Source organism: Gallus gallus, chromosome 15 (genome assembly GCF_016699485.2).
Source record: "Gallus gallus isolate bGalGal1 chromosome 15, bGalGal1.mat.broiler.GRCg7b, whole genome shotgun sequence".
Classification (NCBI taxonomy): Eukaryota; Metazoa; Chordata; class Aves; order Galliformes; family Phasianidae; genus Gallus; species Gallus gallus.
Window position 1 is genome coordinate 2,566,925 of NC_052546.1, and position 20,382 is coordinate 2,587,306.

Consider the following 20,382-nt stretch of genomic DNA (forward strand, 5'->3'; position numbering starts at 1 on the left):
CTCCAGCTATGGCCTTACTTTCCAGTAAATCTAGCGCTGGTGTTTGAAATGCATGTCAGAAGTACAAAGAGAAGCATTGTGTGCACTCAGCCTGTCATTCAAATGCACCCAAGAATTCTTGATGAGTTAATTGTGTACCAGCAGATGAGATATTCTGTCCCCCTTCCTGCGACATCTAGGCGCTATATTCTGCCTGCTGACTCAATCAGTAGGAGTAAATGTCATGCTCACCCTTCTGTGATCCCAGTATTTACATCGAGGCGGGTTGGCAGCATACAGATCTGGGTGGATGATTGGGCTGGCATTTGTTCTCGTGGTGATGGCTTCTTTTTAAGGAGGTTGAAGATTTCTGTCTTGTGGCTGAGGGCAGACATCTGTGTCTGCAGCAGGATCTCCAGCTTTTCCTTTCTGTGAAGGTGCTTAACCATTTCCGTTAATTACCTTAAGTGGAGGGCAGTGTTTATATTTTCCATTGTCAATGAAGTTTCTCCGTCTCGTTGTGTTATTCTTTGCTGTATTGCTTATGTACAAAAGCTTGTGGCATTGTGCAGAACACTAATAACAGGTCTTAATGACTGTGTACCTCCCTCTCCTTTTCCAGTCTGTGCCTTATTGATGTTTTCATTAAGCAGACCAAGCAGGCTGGATGCACATACCAAAATGTCTGCTTTGCATCAGAGAGAAAGAGTTGCTCTTGTTCTAATACCTGATACTTGGCTTTCTGGAAAGCACTGTTGCTGTTTCTTGAGGTGGGGGGAATGACACTGAGTGGTTGTGGCTGCACATGGTGGAATTTTATGATTCCCCATAAGCAGAGCTGATTGCTCAAGGCCAGATCCTGGCAAGCCAAGTAGGAAGGGGGGAGTGGAGACTTAAAGGCATGGCTGGCATCAGAAGCCCAGTGAGCCTTGTGTCCTTAGCAATGGGGAGATCTTGTGCTGAGCAGAGATTCCCTGACAGTCGAGTGAAACCATTTGGTTTCATCTGAGCATCTGGACCGGGAACTGAATAGCACTGAGAACAAAGCCAAGCCGCCCTTCGGTGAGAGGTACAAAAGTGGCTGCAGGTCCTGAAAGTCCCAAGATGTTAAAGCTTCACATTGCAAATATAAAATAAGGCTATTTTAGGTCAATTTTAGTCATTCTTAAAATGCATTAATTATATTTTTTTCTAATGCTAGGCCTGTGCATTTTGACTTCTGTTGCCAAGGGAACTTGGCTGTATCAGTGGAAAGACATGAGAAATAGTGCTAATGAACCCAAGTTACTTCTGAAGTATTCAGAGTAGAGGACAGTGTGGTGGATGTGCAAATTTTTATTGGAATTTACTTGGAGGACCCGAACAGCTTGCAAAGCCTCCAGACAAAGCTTGTTATTCTGACAGATCTAACATGGACCTTCTCTTTCTAGCTGTAAATACGTATGTTTCTCTCTGTATATTTGTATATACATGAATTTATCCTTGATTGTGCTGCTTCATATAAAAAGGCACAATTCCTTTGTCTCCTAAATTGAAGACACCACCATCCCATCTCTGTTCCCTCTTGGAGCTCTGGGGACAGTCTGTGCAAAAGGCACAGCAGTGCTTTTCTTCTCACCTTGGGAATTTTGTTGGGTATTGCTTCAGAGGTGTTTCCTTCATTGGATTCATGAATTATATTCAACCTTTATTTGTCCGTTCATCAGATCACCCTCTATTTTGTTATTCTTTTGAGAAGAACCCAGCATGAATTTGAATTTATGAACTATCAGTGTCTCCCGTGCTCACTAAATATGCCAGGGCTCCACCAAACCTGATGGATGAGCATGAGTAATAACTTGGCATTTTGTAGAGCTTTTCATCAGAGCCGTTTCAAAGCCCTTCACAATGGAAGTATAATTATCTCCATACGGCAGAGGAGGAATGGAGGCACAAAGCTGCTCAGATCAGGAAAGCATCCAGGTCTCCCAAGACCTCCCCTCAGTGCTTTGTCACTGCCTTTACTGCTGACCCAAACCCGGCTCTTTGTTGCTGTTCCACCTTTCTCTCTTCATCCCAGGGGGGTGTTGGGGAGAAGGCAGTGAGTTTGTACCTTCTCAGTGTCATGAAATGCATAGCATTCCTAATGCGGGTTGGTTAGAGCTCTGTAAAAATAATTCAGTTTCAGTTTATATTCAGAATAATAACTTACGTGGTAGTAAATGTGTTCATTGATACCTAATTTGGTGTGGCTAATTTCCTCAATGCCACTGAGCTGCCTGGGTATCTCTTATCGACTTCATATGTTATCTGCATCTTGTTGCACACTTGTTCTGTAGCCATGTAACTGAGTTAATTGCATGGCGACTGAATTTATGCTCTGGTATGGAAGGATTTCTCCTCCCGCAGTTTCCCCAGATATACAATAGATAATTGTGATGTTCCTTCTTTAATTAGTGTAAATTAAAGGGTTATTTGAATGATCTTGTGTGCAGATTTGGGGAGGTGCAGATTGCTGCTCGAGCCAAGCTGAGCTCTCACCACTCCCAGCGCCATCAGTGCTGCCCTGTAGGAGGTTTCATCCTGCAGCAGATGTCAGGGCTTTTGCATGGGAAAATGCTGTCTCTCTGTAGCAGGGAATGACATGTACGTAACATTAAAAGTTTGCCTATTGTGGCACTTGCTGTGTTTCACCATGCCTCAGAGAGGAGCATGCCAGTGTAATGTGACCTATTTACAGCAAATGCAAGTCAATATCTATTAACTTCTCCCTGTTCTTTCAGTCAATACTTTGTCCTTAAAGCAGTTGTTTTCCTTCCCCAGCTGTACAGTTCACAATCACAGAGGAACTTTTCTTACCTCCTTCCCCCAGTACTTCTTCCCATTAATATGGTCAAGTGGTGTTCATTTCCAAAGCACACCTGAGACATGAAAGATGTGTGCAGGATGGAGGCAGCCAGCCGGCACCGTGGCTTCCTCAGCTCTCTTTTGTCAGATGAACGCTGATTTTCACACATTTATTTCTTCCCAGTGCCTTGGGTAGGGGCAGGGCAGGAGGATGCTTTGCTGCTGCACAGCTCGAGGCGCAGCACGGAGCGGTAACTGCCACCCTTTCCTGCTGTTGCTGGAGAAATGCCTCCAACAGTTAACAGAATTAATTAAAAACTCTGTCATGTAATTAAAACTCCCATTTGACCCACGCCATCTCCTACACTGTGGAGAAGGAGACAGTGCTTGCTGGCAGCCACCCACTGCTGCATTCTGCTGTCTTCTGGCACTGCGCGAGTTGGACACGAAGGTGTCTCTGCTCCCACCGGGCTTTGTTGGCTTTGGGCTGAGCTGGTGTTTGTTGCTTTGTTTTCAGTGAAAACGTTTCTGTCTTCGGTGTGCAAATGGAGATGCTGCTGTTGGAGTTTAGCCCACGGGAGTGTCATACAGCTGCAAAGGAGAGGATGGACTCAAAGCATCACTGCGCAGTGCGACTGCTGAGCCCGTGGGGTGAAAGCATGCTGGATTGGAGATGCTGGAAGAAAGCACAAGCAGTCCTTCAAGGTACTTAAATAATGTCTCGTGACTCAAGTGAAATGCTCTTGTTAGGCCCTCTGGAGGAGAAATGACATGGGATTTTTGTGCCACCTGCAAAATTAAAAGAAAATGCTGTTGGCTGCTGCATTGTCTCCTGAAAGGCAGAGGGGCTGACAGAAATGTAATTAAATTACCTGCAGCATTCGTCTGTTGTCATAGCAGCCCTTGCAGTGAATACAACAATAATTTCCTCTACAGCTTAGCTTAATGCAGCTTCACCTAGACCAGCCTGTAGGCAATTTCTCTATCCCATATCTGGCAGAGAAAGAGTTCAAGAGTTCCCATTTCAGTTTCACCAACTGTAGTCTACTGCAGTGCACAATCACAATTATTCACTTGCTGCATTCCTCCAGCATCAGATAGCCGTGGCCATTACCTATAGGTGTTCTCGTGTGATTCAGAAGAACAGATTAGGCGACTCTATCTTCTTATATCCTTAAAAATTCCAGTATCTCTGCATCAACTTATATGCAAGTAATGAAAGCACAGTGCAGTGTTATTCTATCATGAGTAAGTCCAAGAAGACCTAGCCGTGCTGTAAACCTGTGCCAAGTAGTGTATTTCAAACTGTGCTGTTATTGATGGACCCAGGTGTAGTGGCTCCACATATCTCCTGTCCACCCTTCAGTAAATGTAGAATGAGCTCCATGGCTCAGCTCAGTGTCCCACAGGTAGGCAGTTCCCTTCACTGTGCTTGGCAGAGATGGGCCAGCAGAATGTCTGCAGAAAGGCTGAGGAATGGAAAGAGCATCTAATCCTGAAAGGTGGAACACCTAGTAAGTCCAAAAAAGGGTAGTACTCATTTCCATTTATTACTTTGCTTTGGGTATGGTAGATTTATCACTGTAAGAAATTTCAACAAAACTTGCTGATATTCTGTTTTATTCTATTAAATAGTGTATTTGCTATTTTCCTCTGTAAATGACAGCTATTTGCCACTTCTCTCGATTAGTCACACAATTCAGATATGTGGGAGTTACATCTCGAGGGAGCAATTAAAAACAAATACAAAATGGAAGAATAAGATAAATGAGACATATAACATCTGTAAGAAACCTCTGGCTCCACCAGATATGTCTGGGAAATATCTCCTTCATTTTGTTTCTCTCCATTCCTGTTAGGCAGTTCCAGGGAGCTGAGGTTCATCCTATGATGACTTACTTCTATCTCACAGATTCAGGAATTTACAAGTTGAAGAGTGTTTAAAATATCATGTGAAAAGGCTACCCTGTGCATGGGTGAGATAAGCTGATTTGTAAGCTGAGGCTTCCCTGAGCCCGGTGCTTGGAGCATTCTTCCTTCAGGCATGCTCTGCTCAGAGCACTGGAGCTTTCTTTCTCTGGAGCAACTGTGCATAATGACCTCCTCAGGCTAAGCAGTGCAAAAATGAGTTGTTGGAAGTTGCTTATGTGTTGTCGTTTTACTTTTCATCGTATAAATAGACCCAATAATAAATCCACATGCACTCTGCCTTTCCTGTGATGCTCTCAGGAGCTTTACACAGGCGCATAAATAGTATTTGTTCCTGTTTTACAGATGAGGTAGGAGGGATGGCAGTAACAGAAGAGCACAGCTGAATCTCAAGATCTCAAGCAAAGACAGCAGGAGTCTGAGCATTTAAATATGCCTTCGCCATGCTGGAGCATTCCAAGCAGTGTGTTCTTCAAGTTTGGTAAGCATCAAATAAATATCAGACTGTTCTTTTGTCAGACTGTACTAGATATACTTTCTAGATGTACTAGATAGAAAGCAAGCAGAGGGATACAGGTGAGCACTTGTCCATCTCTGGTGCCTGAAATGGATCACTGTGATACATAAAACTTGCCTTTCTTGGGCTCAGATATGAATTGTTTCAGTGGTCGACTCCAGTTCCCATTAAAGCCAGATGTGTTAAATTCAAAGCATTAAATTATCACGAGTGCATCCAAGTGACCACAGGCCTGCCAGATTACGAGGGCTTTAACCACTGAGGAACCCTGCCTGACAGCCATCTGTACCGACAGATTTCCTTGTGCTTTCCTTGTGCAGCCGAGAAGGTTGCTCTTATACAAAAGGAAAAAAGCTACTTGCTCCACAAAAGTTTTGTTCTGAATTTCATCAGAAATACTGCAAAGTCAGAAACAACAAAGTATCGCATGACTTAGCTGCTATGGCTCGTCTAACCTGCAAATAACTGGTTTTCCTATGACTTGCATGTCGCATTGAAAAAGCTCCCGTTTCTGCTCCAGGGGACGTGGCAGCTTTAAATCAATGAGGCAGCCCACCCAGAGAGGCAGCAGCAGCAGGTTTCTGCTGCAGCTCACCCCAGGCTCCCTGGCTGCTGCACTCATGTCCCATGGAGCTGACGTGGCTGCAGCCTGCGGGCTCTGAGCAGCCTCTTCTGCTGCAGAAGGAGCTGTAGGGGGAAAGGAGAGATCCAGCCTCCCGCATCTCTTTCTGCAGGCAGACTCCTTGGCTGTTTGTTTCATATTGGAGCATTGGAAATAGAGAACATGTTTAAGGATTTAACGAGAGAAGCCACTAAGGATTGAATGCCACTAGTATTTCTGATCTGATCCAAAACGAGGTCAATTGTGAGGGAATAAACTAAAGAAAGTAGGAAGTTTAAAGATCCAACGGTAAATACACTGAAGGTCGTGTGGGACATAACAAGTTAATAAACTCAAAGGGATAATTTAATTTGACACCAAGAATGTGTCTGTGTGCACTACAGAGTAGGTAAGGATTTGACGTGACAGGATGGGAAGGTTTTGTTATCCTCTTGTCTTGCTGGGATTTGCTTCAATTATGCCAAAGAACGTTACTTCATTCTTGCCCTAATAACACTGTAGAAGAAATTAAATTACTCATATGTAACAAAAGTGAACTGATTTTGACATCTCTTTGAGGCAAAGCTCCCACTGTGCTAGCTCCTAAGCGCGTTCTCCTTCACTTAAGGTCTCATGCATATGTATGATTATCACTCATAGTAAATATAAGCACTTTGCGAGAACGCAAATTAACTGCAGAATGTAATGGAGGTTGCCAAGGGTATTTTTTATTGTTGACTGTAATATGAAGTCTACAATATGGGTACGATAATGAGTGGGTCATGAAACATGCAGAAATAATCCCATCAAAGGATGCTGTGACATCAGAAACCACAACAGCAAAACTGATGTCACTCGAATCCCAAGCTGCCTTTATTGAGCTTTTATTGCCTTTACATTTTAAGGGAAGCTTCGGTTTGACTTGAAGGCTTTCTTTGTATTTTTGTAACGCTTTGATTGGTGGAAGGAACAATTAAAGACAGTGGAGCTAAGAAAAAATGAGTTTGATTTTTTAAGGCTGACAGACCTTAGCTCTTGGTTTCATCTGTATTAATAACAGTGGGTTGTCTCCAATGTGATTGCTTTTTCTTAACATTTGATTGCCTTTCATTACATTGGCTGCGTTTGGGGAAGTTTTTTATCGTAAATTTAGCCTCCAGAAATAAACCTTACAACCTTGCAACTAAGGTTGAATCCTACAAGGCACAGCCTATTGTCTCAATGATCTGCTCTTCCAGGCTTTCATTAGGAAGAAAATAACATGTCCCCGACTATGTAGCATTTAAAACAAGAAAGCTTTATTTTTAAAACCCATTACTTTTCCCAGCCTATTCTGAATGCAGCTCTCAACCTTTCGTCCTTTTGAGAAAACAGCATTTTACCTGACCTTTTTCAGACTGATCTTTATTCAGATCCTCCCCCCAGGCCCTCAGTACCTCCAGCCTCCAGGAGGCATTCAGCTGCTGCGGTGTCTTTAGGGCAGATGCACATGACTTTCACCTCCCATGAACCGTTGTCCTGGACCACAAGGGCCAGTTTTGAGATGGATTTTCCTGGACCATTTTTCTGTCTTGAGACTCAAGTCTTTTTATGAAGCAGGGATGGAGTTTCAGGGGGGAGCTGCTGAGCTTTCTGTTTTAAACCCAGCTAGAGAAGCAAGAAAGACTGGGAGATGAGTGGCAGGGAGCCGGACCTGCTCTGCATGCCTTTGGCTGACTATTGCAGAACTCAGGCTGCACTGCTGGCCCAGGGAACAGGCAACAAATCCTCTTTAGGCCATGATGGATCTCCCAGTGCACAGGGATGTGCTGCCATGTCAGGCACACCCACATTATAAAGGAACAAATCCAAGAAAAGAAGTAAGCACATATATTGCAGGCATGGGAGGAGTGTGGAGGAGGAAGGGAGCTAAACCTTCATCACAAATGGCAGTGTCCTCTCCATCTGTGATTGAGTAGATGAGGAAAATGGAGACAGATGGCCCTGGGTTAACTTTAACCATGCTTTGCTGCTCTGCACAGCACATCCGTGGGTCAGCTCGGTGCTGAGCAGTGGGTGTGGGGGGAGGCACTGAGCCAGCAGAGAGCGAGCATTGAGGCCCTGCAGAGCACGCTGCTGGGTCAGAGCTTAGTGCAAGGGCTTAGTGCTTCTGATGCAGCTCCCAAATAATAAGTCCAAATACCAAGCATTTTAAAACACATTTAGAAAATAGATGAAATATACAAACTAATAGACAATGAAATTTCTGCTTATTTTACCCATCATCATCTTTGTTTCTAAAGCAAAATGAGCCTGGCGCACAGACAACTTCAAACGTAGCATTTTAATGACACTTAGAGCATCTCAGAGGACCATTCAAAGCAACAGAAAAGTGGTGATGTCCTTAATGACAGCAGATGGTTTCTTCAAGGTGAATAATTTTATTGTTTATTGCCTGCTTTGTGTAGTGCAAGAAATGACATTTAAGAAACTGCTCAAAGATGTTGTTTCAGTGCACAAAGAAAACATTTAGGAACCAAATTATCTATACCAGTGACTGTGTCACCACCAGAGCTTTAAGTCTGGCTTGGAGGCACGTAATGTAGTGGCAGTGGGACTGTCAGATGGTGGGCTTTCAGAAAACTGAACGTAGGGGTCGGGTGTGTGGTTGGGAAATGTGTCCCCTGCAGTGTCTTTGCAATAAACACCCTTAAAATCAGGAGAGAGAGGGGGGAAAAAGCAAACAAGCATACATACGTAGCTATCTGAGTTTTTGTAGTTAAGCAGCAGTAGAACATGCCCAGTCTTAGCAGCTTGGTCAGTATCCTCTTCGTTATCATGCTGCTGCCGTGGTGGTATTTTAAACTTGGTTGCATGCAGCGTTGCTAAAGCAGTGTGTTAGAAGGCTAAGAGCACACTAAACACCAAACATAAGGTCTGCTTTACTGTATTTTGCTGCTGGCAACAAAAGCCAGGGGTTGGGTGAACACTCAGCACTGGAATGCTGGTGAAAATACAGCCTGTGAGGAAACAAATATGTTATAAGAGCAGGTGATCTCCTGAAGCTTTTATTATGTACCTTTTTCATTCTGGGGGAGAATGAAATACCGTTCAAAAGCTTCCCTTTTCCAAGATCCAGCTCTGGAAGAAAAATACTGTGCAATGCAATAGCACCTGGAAAGTGTTCTTAAATCTCCTTAAGCTTGTGTTCAACAATTCATCTGGAGCAGAGATTTTAGTGTGCTCATATTTGGGGGAGTCTTTCAGCTCATTTTCTGGGTTGTTTTTTACTCCTTTTTCCTCTTCATATTCACGCGCTCCCTCCAATTCCTGCCCCAGCAGACATCTGTCACTTCTGCAGGGGTAACTCTGAACAGAAACTGAAGTGTGACTTTTCCCACAGGTTAAATACGTATTGCTCACTAATACACACTGGTTTGAGACTGTGCTTCGCCTGTGCTCTGCCCAAAGCTATCTGCCACCCATGGCTTTGGCCGTTTTCTTCTGATCTTGCAGTGAGATTTGAAGCCTGTAAGGCAGGCGTGTGCTTCTGGAGGGGAAGAAAAGGTCTCTGAAGGTAGAAGAAAGAAAACAGCTCTTTATAACTTTGTGGTTCAGGTTTGTTTCTTTCTTTTTTCAAAGTTTCTCCTGGAAAGGTGGTGAAAAGGTCACAGCAGAATTACAGGAGAAACTTGTCCAGAGCTCACAGGCACAGGCTGTTTTCAGAGCAATTTTTCTGTACAAAACGTAATCAAAGACAACAACAACAACATTTTGCCTTTTACAGGAAAGGCCATGTAAGATTTCAGTGCATCGGCTCAGCCTGGAGGACAAGAGGACACAGACCTCAGAGCAAGGAGGGCCCTTACCCATCAGTGACTGCTCCATGGATGGTGGCACGGAGCGCAGTGGAGGTACGGCCTGGGATCCTGCCAAGATCTGATGCTACAAATTATGTGTATTATTCCTCTCCTTGCTTCATTTGATGTACAGTAAAAAGACAAATATGACAAGCTGGAAAACAGAGGGGGGGGGCTGAGATGGTTCGCAATATGAGCCATTTGTATTGCCATATCAGAAATAACCAATTAAGCCGCGATGTAAGTAGCACAAGCTCTCTGTGCAGCTCTGTAATACCAGTTATCTGCCTCAGCGATTTCTAAAGCAATCATGGGCTTCTGTTGGTTGCCAAAGAATTTCTCTTGCTTGAAAGTCAGCCTTCAGCTAATCCATCAGTGACTCCTGTGGCACAGTGACTGGAAGGATTGGACGAGCTCCGTGCCTTCTGGACGGGAGCAGGGCTGAGGCTGCCGAGCAGTACAGCTGGTGATGGTGCTCTCTTCTCCCAAAGCAGCTTTGCTCTGGGGTCATGTTTGAGACTTGGGCCTTGGCTCATAGCAGGCAAGCTAAGGCAGGGCTTTGTTCTCTTGGGCGCAGATCAGAGAGGCTTCCAGGATGGCTTGGGTTGGAAGGAATCTTAGAGGTCATGCAGTTCCAAGCCCCTGCCATGGGCAGGGTTGCCACCCACTAGAGCAGGCTGCCATGGGCCTCATCCGTATAGGATGGAAAAGCACACTCTGCCTTTAACTGTTAAAGCCATTTTTGTAATTGACTTACAGCTGTGTCATGTATGAGTTTTAACACTGCAAATAATTATGACATATGATTAGATAAGCAGTTGAAAAGCTTGGGGGGGGGGGGGGGGTTGAATCATTGCTTTTCCTAAGAGTGCTCTCTCACTTATCTGTGTGCTTTATTTGTTATGATACAGTCCCTGACAACTTAATAAAAGTGTTTCGGAAGGAAAAGCCCATTGCTCAAATAAAGAAAATAGAAAGTATGCCATCTTTTAATTAGCTAACTTCTGTGGGCTCTTGCCATAACCTCTCAGACAGGATCCAGGGCAGAACTGGTAATTTAAACCACCGGGCTGGGTTAATTCCATAGTTTTAGATCAGTTTCTAGTCGGAAAACGTGTCTGGCAGGAGTGTGGTAGTCTGCCTTTAAATGGCTGAGGGGCTAAATCTTCCTGTCCTTCCTCTGAAGGGAAGGGCACGGGTTTCTGCTTTGCTGTGTTCCCTGGCTGACAAGAGATTACACCGAGCTGTAAGGAAGGGCCTGGGCTTTAGCCTTGTGTATACATTTTTTTAAAGAAATGGCAAATTAAAAGTAATGACTTGGGCACTGCATGTTTGCACTTTCTGCTGGCTGTAATAAATCTCTACACTGAACTGTCGGACGTGTTAAATCACCACAGAGGAGCTTGTCCTTGTTCTTTGCTACTGAGACAATAGGATTTTAACAAACAGTATCTTTGATTAGGTCCAGCGGAAAAACAAAGGCTACCGGAGTAGTTGGAGCTGTCAGGGATTCAGCCAGAATCCTTGCAAGTCACCGTGACAGCAAAAGTGCTCACAGGCACAGCTGGAAACTGACAGCAGGCTTTGGTTGTTGGGGGAGAACCCCTCAGACCCCACCAGGTGCAGTCTGCTAAGCACTGAGGTGATTTGCTTCTGTTGCTTTTTCTTTCCTTTTTGTTTTTAAGTACAATCATCTGGGTTAGCTGGTGATTTAAGCCATATGTGCTGTGCATGGCTGCAGTCATGCCTGCTGCTGCCAGGTCTGCAGGTTGGCTCCCGAGGGCTGCGTGCAGATGTCGAATGCGGGCACACACCGTGTGCAGCTGTGCCATCCCATCCTGAAATAGAAGTCTTGTCTTAAATATGATGACTTCAGTGTGGGTAGACAATATGAGGAGAGCCCAGATAGACAACAGATGCTTCCTTTGGTAAATGGAGTCCTGTTGCTTGGAGGAAGCAGCAGCAACTCACAAGAAGAGAACTAACCCAGGAGAAAGAGACGTGATGGGCTGAGCTGGTGGATGAGCAGTGATGATAAATAGCACTGAAACAGATCTGCAAAATGCACTTGGACTTAATTTTAAAGATTCTTAATATTCTCATGAGATCTGTAAAAGTCTCCAGGATAGACGTTACACCACTTAATATTATTATTTATGTTTCGGCCACAGCCAAAAGGGCTGGAGCATGGGGCCAGTACTTCAAGTGGAAGAAATCCTCAAAATAAAAGCAAGCAAAGAAACCTGAGCTCTTCTGCTTCGGAATAATGACTGCCCCGATGGGATAATTAATTTCTCTTAGAGGAGCTCGTTATTTTTCAAAGATATTATACTTATGCAGATTTAACTGTAGAAATATTATATTGTAATTTCTCCAGTGTGATGTAGCTCTAATTACTTACTGCTCAGAGCATGAAAAGGAAATAGAAGATGAACAGCACGTTAATTCTTATTTTTAAAGCAAAGAAGAAAGATAAGTCTTAAAAGAAGAAAAGCAGAGCCTTGTCACAGGCAGGGAGCCCTGCTACAGCTCACACAGAGGAGCTGCACCAGCACAGTTGCTCCCAGGGGGGACATTGCCATAGGTGAGCGACAGCCTGCAAAGAATGCTGGGGAACGTTTGCATAAGATCCAGCAGGATGAAAGAAGCATGGCCTGCAGCACCTGCTACCAAGCACAAAGCCAACGTGCTGTGCTTCTGTCACCTCTTTCTTGGGAACAGCTCAACCACTGCCACCTGCCCAAAGCACACGCCTTACTGCAGCTGCCTACATGAACTTAACACAGCAGGGAGAGCTCCGTGTAGCCCAGGCAATGCTGGAGCCACTTTCCCCTGCGGTTTGCCCCACTGGAGTTTGTGTGCCTACAGCAAACCCCTGCAGTGGAGAGAACAAATCCAGCAAACCTCACTCTTGGACCTGCCCAGCTCTTTTGCTGAGAAGAGCCTGCAGTGGTTGCAGTCCGAAGCAGCACTGAAGCATCCATCCATCAAGTTAGCACTAGGACAGCAATTATGGAGGGTTATCCATGCACCGGTCATCGCGATGTGACGGGATGCTGACAGCTCCCTGTGTTGATGAGAGCTGCAGTGTCTGGTTGTCAGGCTCTGGGAAATGACTTGCATTTTGTGCCAGGATTTCCAAATCTGCCACCTTGCCTTCACATAATGAGCATCAAAAGGTTCTTCATGGAAATAGTTCTTTTCTCTTTCAGCCACGCAACCTTTAAAAATCCTGCTGCTACCAATGGAGCTTTCCCTCAGCACTTGAGCACTTTCTGCTCCATTTTCTGGTCTTCTGCACAGCCATCCCAGGTGCAGGTCCTGAGGATACGGGACTGAATGAAAGCAGAGCAAGCTCTGCCAGCTGCCTACCTCGCTTCTGACCCGTTGCCTCCATCCCCCTCTGCCACCAAGAAGGGAGATGGTTGAATTGCTGCCCAGCTTCTTTGCCGTGTGCCTCAGCACCCCACCAAGCATAGGCACAGGATCACGTAGCTTCCATCACCTGCCTGACCTTTAGATGAAAGTGTCTCAAACACTGGGGAGCGGAAAAGGCTGCTTTGTCATGGGCAAGCATTGCCTTCATCTGCAGGGGGCTGAAGGAGCATTCATTGGGCATGCTACTGAGACTTAAGAATTGGGTTCAAAGCTTCACTGTTTCCCATAAATAAGCCTCAGCTGCTACTTGATAGGAAAAATCCTTTATCTGAGACCCTAAGGCTGGTACCACACAAGGCTCTTTGCCTTCCTTCCTTCCTCCCTCAGTCTTCCAGCAGATAGATACCTCAACTTAAGGAAAAATATTTCATTTTAATTAAGTTGAGGGATATCTTTGTGGTAAGCGGGGACAGCAGGTACCTGCTCGCCAACCATATGTGCAGATGGCTTGGCAGATCCGAAATTACAGTGCAAGGAGGAACTGAAGGTTTTACAGGGGAAATTATTATTGTCAGTGTTTTATGGAGGAAATAACCCCATAGAACGTATTTTAAGGTAGTAGTTTAGACAGGAGCATGATAACATCATAAACCATAAGAGGAAAACTTGAGGCATTCAAAAACATCGGGGGAAAAATGAGAGTGAATTACTGCCGTTTCACTTTTCCTAGTTATTTGTTGTCTTAAATGATATCTGTGCTTATGTTTGTAAATATATTTCTTTAATTCTTTTTAGACAACATCTACAACTGGAAGAGCTCACAGCGCCACTGTGTTAAAGAACAAAGAGAGCCATGAGTGTTCCCAGGCAGCAGCCGGAGCGCAGGTAAGTGTGGAGCAGCCAGCAGGGATGCAAGCATGCTCAGCAAAAGAGGACAAGCCTGAAAGTAAGTCTGAAATCCTTTGGGAATTTTCCTCACCTCTTCAGAAATATGATCAACGTTTGCCACTCTTCTGAGGCTCTAGTTCAACATTATTACTGCACATCACTCACCTGTACAAGGACAAATGGGTCTCTCCATGGAGAACAGGTTCCCAGGTGCTGTGCTGTAGCCTGGATGCTGAGCTCAGTGGGGCACTGCTGATTTCCACCTTTTTCCAGCACTTTTTAAACAGCGTGTCTCCAGTAGAACACCTCCCAGGGTATTTTCACATGGAAACACCCCTTTCCCAGCGAACTGTCAGGGGGTAACATGAATTATTTTAATGGCCGCATCACTTCAGCCAAAGCCTCCACCATCTGCTATACATTCTAATTACAAATGCAGAAACCATAATTAGCAATCAAATCACATTCAAAAAAAAAAAAAAAAGAAAGAAAATGAGCAATTAAAATGCACATTCTGCCAGGCAAATCCACCTCCTCAGCCAGTGCATCCACCACATCACTTGCCTGTTACAGACGGGCTGAATTAGTCCCAGGCCATTGGAGACTTCAGTCCTGCTGGTTTCCCTGACAGCAGCTTCCAGGCTTGATCTTCTCATCTTCCAGGGATGCTCTGCAGCTCCAGCCTGCTGTTGTATGTGTTGGTGTCTTGCTAACGCTCGGGGTGATTTTTTTTTTTTGAGGGATCAGTTTACTTTTCCAATGTCTAGACGTACCTTGTTGTTCCCTGCGCCCTGCCTCTTCTGGGGTTCTCACAGCTTATGTGTCAAGAAAAGCTTGAGTGTTTCAGAGCAATATGCAGGGATTGATGGTGACACATTTGCAAGAAAACACCCCAGGCTGAATTCATCTTCAGTGCAGCGCTGCTGCACTTAGCAACCTCATCATCCTCTCTGTAACATTCATTTTGAAATGTGCATTAACATTCAAGCGTCGTTTATACTCTGTAAGTAATCCAACCCTACAGAGGGCTTTTCTCACATGTTCAAAACTCCAAAGTCTCCTGGAAACACAGCCATTAGGAAGGGCTGGAGCCTGGAGGGATATATGAAGAGGGAGGCTTTGCTGGGAGCTGGGGAAGCCTGTGGCTGCTGTGCTTTGTCCCATGAGATGGAGGACAGACAGCTCCGCCCGACAGACGCCAATGCTTTTAGGCAGCCCAAGAGCACATCGTGTCCAGCCCTGGGAATCAGGGTCAGCAGCCTGCAGTGGCTCAGAGCAGAGGGAGGAAACTTTGCTTGGCTAATTCAAAGGAAAACTTTGCTCGAGGGATTCAAAGCTCTGCCTCTGAAGCGACTGCAGCCCTTTTTCCTATGGCACACTCCCACTCCTGTGTGGGTGGAGAAAAACTCCTCTGAGGCAGCACTGCAGTCTCCTTCTGATCTTCCTGCCTGCCTGGCCCTGCTCAGAGCCATTAAAGTCTCTCTTTTTGGCAATAGCAGGTTCCATGTGGAGCTCAGGGGACACACAGCGGGCAGTTCCCACTGTCCCCTGCCCACAGCCGTGCTGTACGGCGCAGCTAGTGTGCCGGGCAGCACTGAGGGCCTTACGTATGTACAGCTGACTCCTATTGCATCTTTTTGTCTTGAAAGTATATATCATCTTACCACAGGTTAAGAGCTCACAGCTAAACCTGACCCTACTGCTCAGTGTCGGCACTCAGAGGCAAACACACAAAAGCTAATTTTCACATCTGCTGCTTCAGCTGTAAATCATTTCTCATTTTCCCTCTAAAAGGCTGCTCAGGTAATTCTCCCCCAGCTGCCTCTCAGCGCTGCTCCCTGAGATCCTCATTGGCAAGGAGAGCACAAGGCACCCAGACCTCGGAAATGTTTCAAGGCTTCACACCGGTTTTACGCTATCTTGCAGCGAAGCGGCAGATGGGATTCTGGACTGATCAATATCCTAAGTAGAGCCAAGTGCCGGATCACTGATCTGAGCTGAAAGAATAAATGGTGAATCAAAGGAATACACAAGTACCATCAGTTCTGGGAGGCAGTTCTCTCCCTGCACCAGCCCAGCTGCTGTGCCTAAGGAGCAACCCCCGTCCTGCTCACAGTTCGGGGATTATAAAAGCCAAACAAAGGACATGCAACAAGTTATAAATTCAGAGGAGTTCTTCCTGAGTGCCCAACAGCAGCTGAACTGTAGTTACGGTTATTATGCAGAGACAGACATAAAACTATAATGCGGATCAGCATGTTTTATCGCAGTCATTTGACAACATGCCAAGTCCATGCAGCTTAGCTGTTACCTTTCTACAGCTCGCAGGGATTTACCATAGTTTCAGCTTAATCTGGGATTTTATTATGTAGTTATTTCAATCTCACTTTGATAATGGCACTCCAAACGGTGATAAAACAAAGGAAGATCGTATTTAGATACAGCAGTGATGAATAATGTTAGAAACACCTAAAGCAGAAACGGAATGCATCTATCTGTTCTGTTTTGCTGTACTCAGTGGAAAACATCGAGAGAGCCTTTATGAAGCATTCTATGAGTGATAAAGACATAGCTCCTACTGGTGGCTGAGATGAGTGCTTAATTGGATGTTCCCTGTCCTCATTACTTATCCATGTGAGCATTTCTCACCCATCACTGGTCTGAAAGCCAGCAGAGGCCATGAGACCACTTTTTCTGAGCCCATGACTCAGACCAGGCACTAATCTGGCTATGCAAAGTCCTCCACACATTTTGCCCAGGTACAGTGCTTGTTCCAGCAAGACAAACCTCCTGCATCAGGAGCTCCTACTCCCTTATTTTATCCTGAACAGAATCTGGGATTCTTACCTGAGACCAAACCTCAGTGCTCCCTGCATCACCGTGGTGGGACGTGAGGCTGATGCTCGGAACACACCACTTTTCTCTCTGATCCTGTCGTTTAGATTCAAACAGGAGTTATTTAATCTGTTCTTCTCCATGACCATGCAATGCTGCTGGTTCGAAAAGCAGATTTTTCTACAGCCTTGTAACAAGGAGATAAGAGACTGGCAGCGGATAAAACTACTTAATAGCAATTGTCTGCTGCCACGACTGCACAGAGCACGAAGGGCAGCAGCTCCACTGAAACAAGAGATGAGCACAGGGTGCAGGCAGGAGCCAGCCCTGCAGCTGCTCTCTGGGATGGTGGTACTGCAGGGAGAGCCGTGCAGGAGGCTCCAAGCAGAGCAGCCACGCTGACTGCTGAGAATCAGTTCATCCTCTTCCCCAGCACGTCTTGCTCTCTGCAGGTTACACCAGTAACAGACTGCCAGGGCCACAGCCTCAGGCATAAGTTACCAATGACAGCAGCACCCCCAAGAAGGGGGACCTGGAGCTGCAGCCTCCCACTCTTTGGCACAGAAATTGGAGAGGATTTTTGCTGGGCAAACGATCCCTGCTGTATGAAAATGCAACATTTATTTCAAAAGCATGAAATAAAGAGTTTTACTTAAAATCAAGCCATAAATCTGTGGGCATGCTGCAAGAGAATGAAAGCTCTTATCAATATTTATACTTACCTCCTCAAAGAACACAGGAGCTCATTTACTAAATATCTTTGAGAAATCAAGCCTTCAGCCAGACACAGGCCAGAGGAGGCATTTTTGCCAGGCAGGATGCTTCAGGAATCATCTTAACAAGGAAAAGCTCCACAGGAGAGCACCGTTCTCAAAGCTGCCCACTACTGCTTCACACATGATGCACCAAGTGCAGGACACCAGGCCTGGGAGAGGATGCACCAGCAGGGGATCTGTCTGCAGATCCACTCCAGCTCCTGTTGGCTTCAGTGAGGCTTGGAGCCACCCCATGGAAATGTCAGATATCATTAATACATCAAACACAACATCAATATACACTGGCCCTTGGATACAGCCAAACACAGCTAATGGAAGCCACTCCATAAGGCTCTATGGTGCATAATCAGCAGCCATCCCCATGGCCTGCCCACAACCCCACAGGGCTGGCAGTTGGGTCACGTACTGCATCAACAGGTAGAGACCTGGCTCTCCATCTCTTCTAGATCATGAGACCGAAGGCCTTCCAGGTGGGAGCTGCAGTTTTCATCATCAAGTCTGTTTCCAGCACAGCAGCACATGGCATCTCCTGTGTCCTGCTGCAATAATTGAAAGTTAAATTGAAAATAATTGCAAACGTAAATCCTCCCTCTCCCAATCTGCAGGAAATTGATACAGGCGAAAGGCAGGTGATGATTCATTCACTTGCTATCTCAGAGCCCAACGCTCCTTCCCCCAGAGCAGCACAGAACACACTTTGCCACCCACCTGAACACTGATAAAAGTTGAATACAACTACCTGTGATTGATGCCTCTCCTCACATGTACACTCCAACCACAACCTGGATAATGTGTAGCGTTATTAAAGCATCAATTATCTTCAGCACAAGTGGAGCTACATTAGCAGGGCTGCATTCTGTTCATTTTGATAAGGCTTTCTCTGTTCGTTTATCAACAAAATGGGGACACCAGCAGGGCAGGGATCCTGCAGGGTTTAACTCTGCTAGGATGGAGCTGACACTCACATCCTCCGTAAGTGCACTGTCAACAACAGCACCCTGATTGAGAGGGTTTATTTCTCAGGAATTTGGCACAGCAGCCTGTGGAGAGCCCGTGTTCATCCCTGACAGATGTTCCAGCTATACGGATGGGCTGAGTTCACTGGGTCGCAGTGTGATGCCTGACCAATAGCTCCAGATCCCCAGGCAGAAGGGCCAGAGACACCAGGCTGAGCAGCTGGTGTTCCCACACAGCTCAGGTTCTGCTCCTCTCTTGTGCATGCAGGACGGTGGCTTAGAAACCACAGGGAAGCAAGGCAGCTACCTCTGAAGCCGTGCACAAACCGCATCACCGTTCACCAGCTCTGAAGAGAAGCTTCCCTCTGTTGTTTCTCCCTTCTGGCTCTAAGAGTTGTGGTTCTCTCCAAGCCCAGGGATAAGGCTACAAAACTACAGAAAAGCAGTTCCTTTTAGTTACAGACCTAAAAGTTCCTTCATAAACTACACCCAGATAGACACGGCTTATTAATAGCAGTAAATCCACAAGTCCAGTAGACTTCTGTTAATGGTTATTGATTGTAGTAGTGCTGGAGAAGGCTGGTGTCAGTCAAACTGATGTCCAGTAGTCCTCCTTTGTCTGAGCAGGGCTGTCAATTACACAAGAGCTCATCTGTTTTTCAAAACCAGGCAGCAGAAAGGTGGTCACAGCTGCACTGCAGGGCTAGGAGACCCCCTTAATGCTGATAGCAGCTGTCATCAAGGCCAAGCACTCCTTACTGGTTGGCTTGACCTGTGGGTCCAGGCCTCTTGAAGCTAAACCAAGGCTTATCACAGCTTACTGTCCAGTCACTGTACACTGAGAGGAGCAGCAGCCACTAACCCTCCAGCTCACCCAGAGATCCACAGAGCAGAGGACTCCCATTTGGCTAAGAAGACAGGCAGGGATTCCTGTTGGACACTTCCAAATACCAGAGATGTCCAAATGTGTGGTGTGAAATGCTATCTTACAGGCAGATCTGATTTCTTAGGAGGCCATTGCCAGACTACAGCCGAGCCTTCTTATGTCCCCATGCTGGAAGAGGACAGCCATGAGCACTGACTGCCCCGAGCAGACAGCCCTGCATTCAGAGCAAGCCTGCACTCGAGCTGCATTTGCACTTCTCCATCTGTTTACAGTCACTTCCTTCTATCCCCCAGTGAATATCTTAAAAAATCTAAGCTGCTTAACGCAAACACCATGGGCACCTGGACCTCAAACTCACATGATAGATCTCATCATGCTCTTGGTGAGCGGTGTGACTTCTTACCTTTGAGCTAGGATGACATTAAAGAGCTTTTAAATGAATGAAAGCTCAGAGGAGTAAACCAAGGACAGTCCACTGCAAACTGGAGACCTTTTCACTGTCCTCTGGTGGGGGAATAAGGCAGTAAGAGGTCAGGGAGGCAGACGACGTCAGTACTTTCATAAAACCACCCTTTCTGCTCACTGAAATAACAACAAAAACAAAACACAGCAGCTCTGTCTCCCTTCCTACATCTGATAACAATCAAATAATAACGGGAGTGACTTATGCGCTCTCTGCCTGGTACTTCAATCTGGCCTCCCAGTTAATACACGCTATGATTAAAGCATCTATAATCTGCAGTCCGTGGAGACCTGTAGAGCGCAGCAGCAGCGGCTGTGCAGCCTGATAAGGGTTGTTCACTCTGTGCAGATGAAACTTTCAATATTTATAACTGCTGATTTATTTTATCCCAGTAGCTCCTATTGAGGGGAAGAGGGTGAAAGTTTAAAGATAAAAGCCTGCTGAAAGAGCAGGTGGAATGTTTTCCCAAGGACAGGCGGAGGCTTACAGCTCTCCTCCGAAGGGGAAGG

At 45.7% G+C, this 20,382-nt stretch overlaps 1 protein-coding gene across 2 annotated transcripts in view; it reads left to right on the forward strand.

Moving 5' to 3' along the window:
- Window positions 1-20,276, forward strand: part of LOC107051612 — an 87,519-nt gene extending 67,243 nt beyond the window's left edge. Inside the window, exons 2-5 of one of the 2 annotated variants that reach the window (XR_006931545.1) lie at window positions 3,323-3,510; window positions 5,080-5,215; window positions 9,619-9,745; window positions 13,865-20,276. Coding sequence is in view for 1 of the 2 variants with exons in the window: in XM_046901226.1 (XP_046757182.1) it covers window positions 3,323-3,510; window positions 5,080-5,120 (229 nt within the window). In the remaining variant the exon portion in view is untranslated. Of the gene's footprint in view, window positions 1-3,322; window positions 3,511-5,079; window positions 5,216-8,134; window positions 10,705-13,864 lie in introns of those variants that run through there. The other variant, XM_046901226.1, reaches the window with a different exon arrangement.
- The last annotated feature ends 106 nt before the right edge of the window (window positions 20,277-20,382 follow it).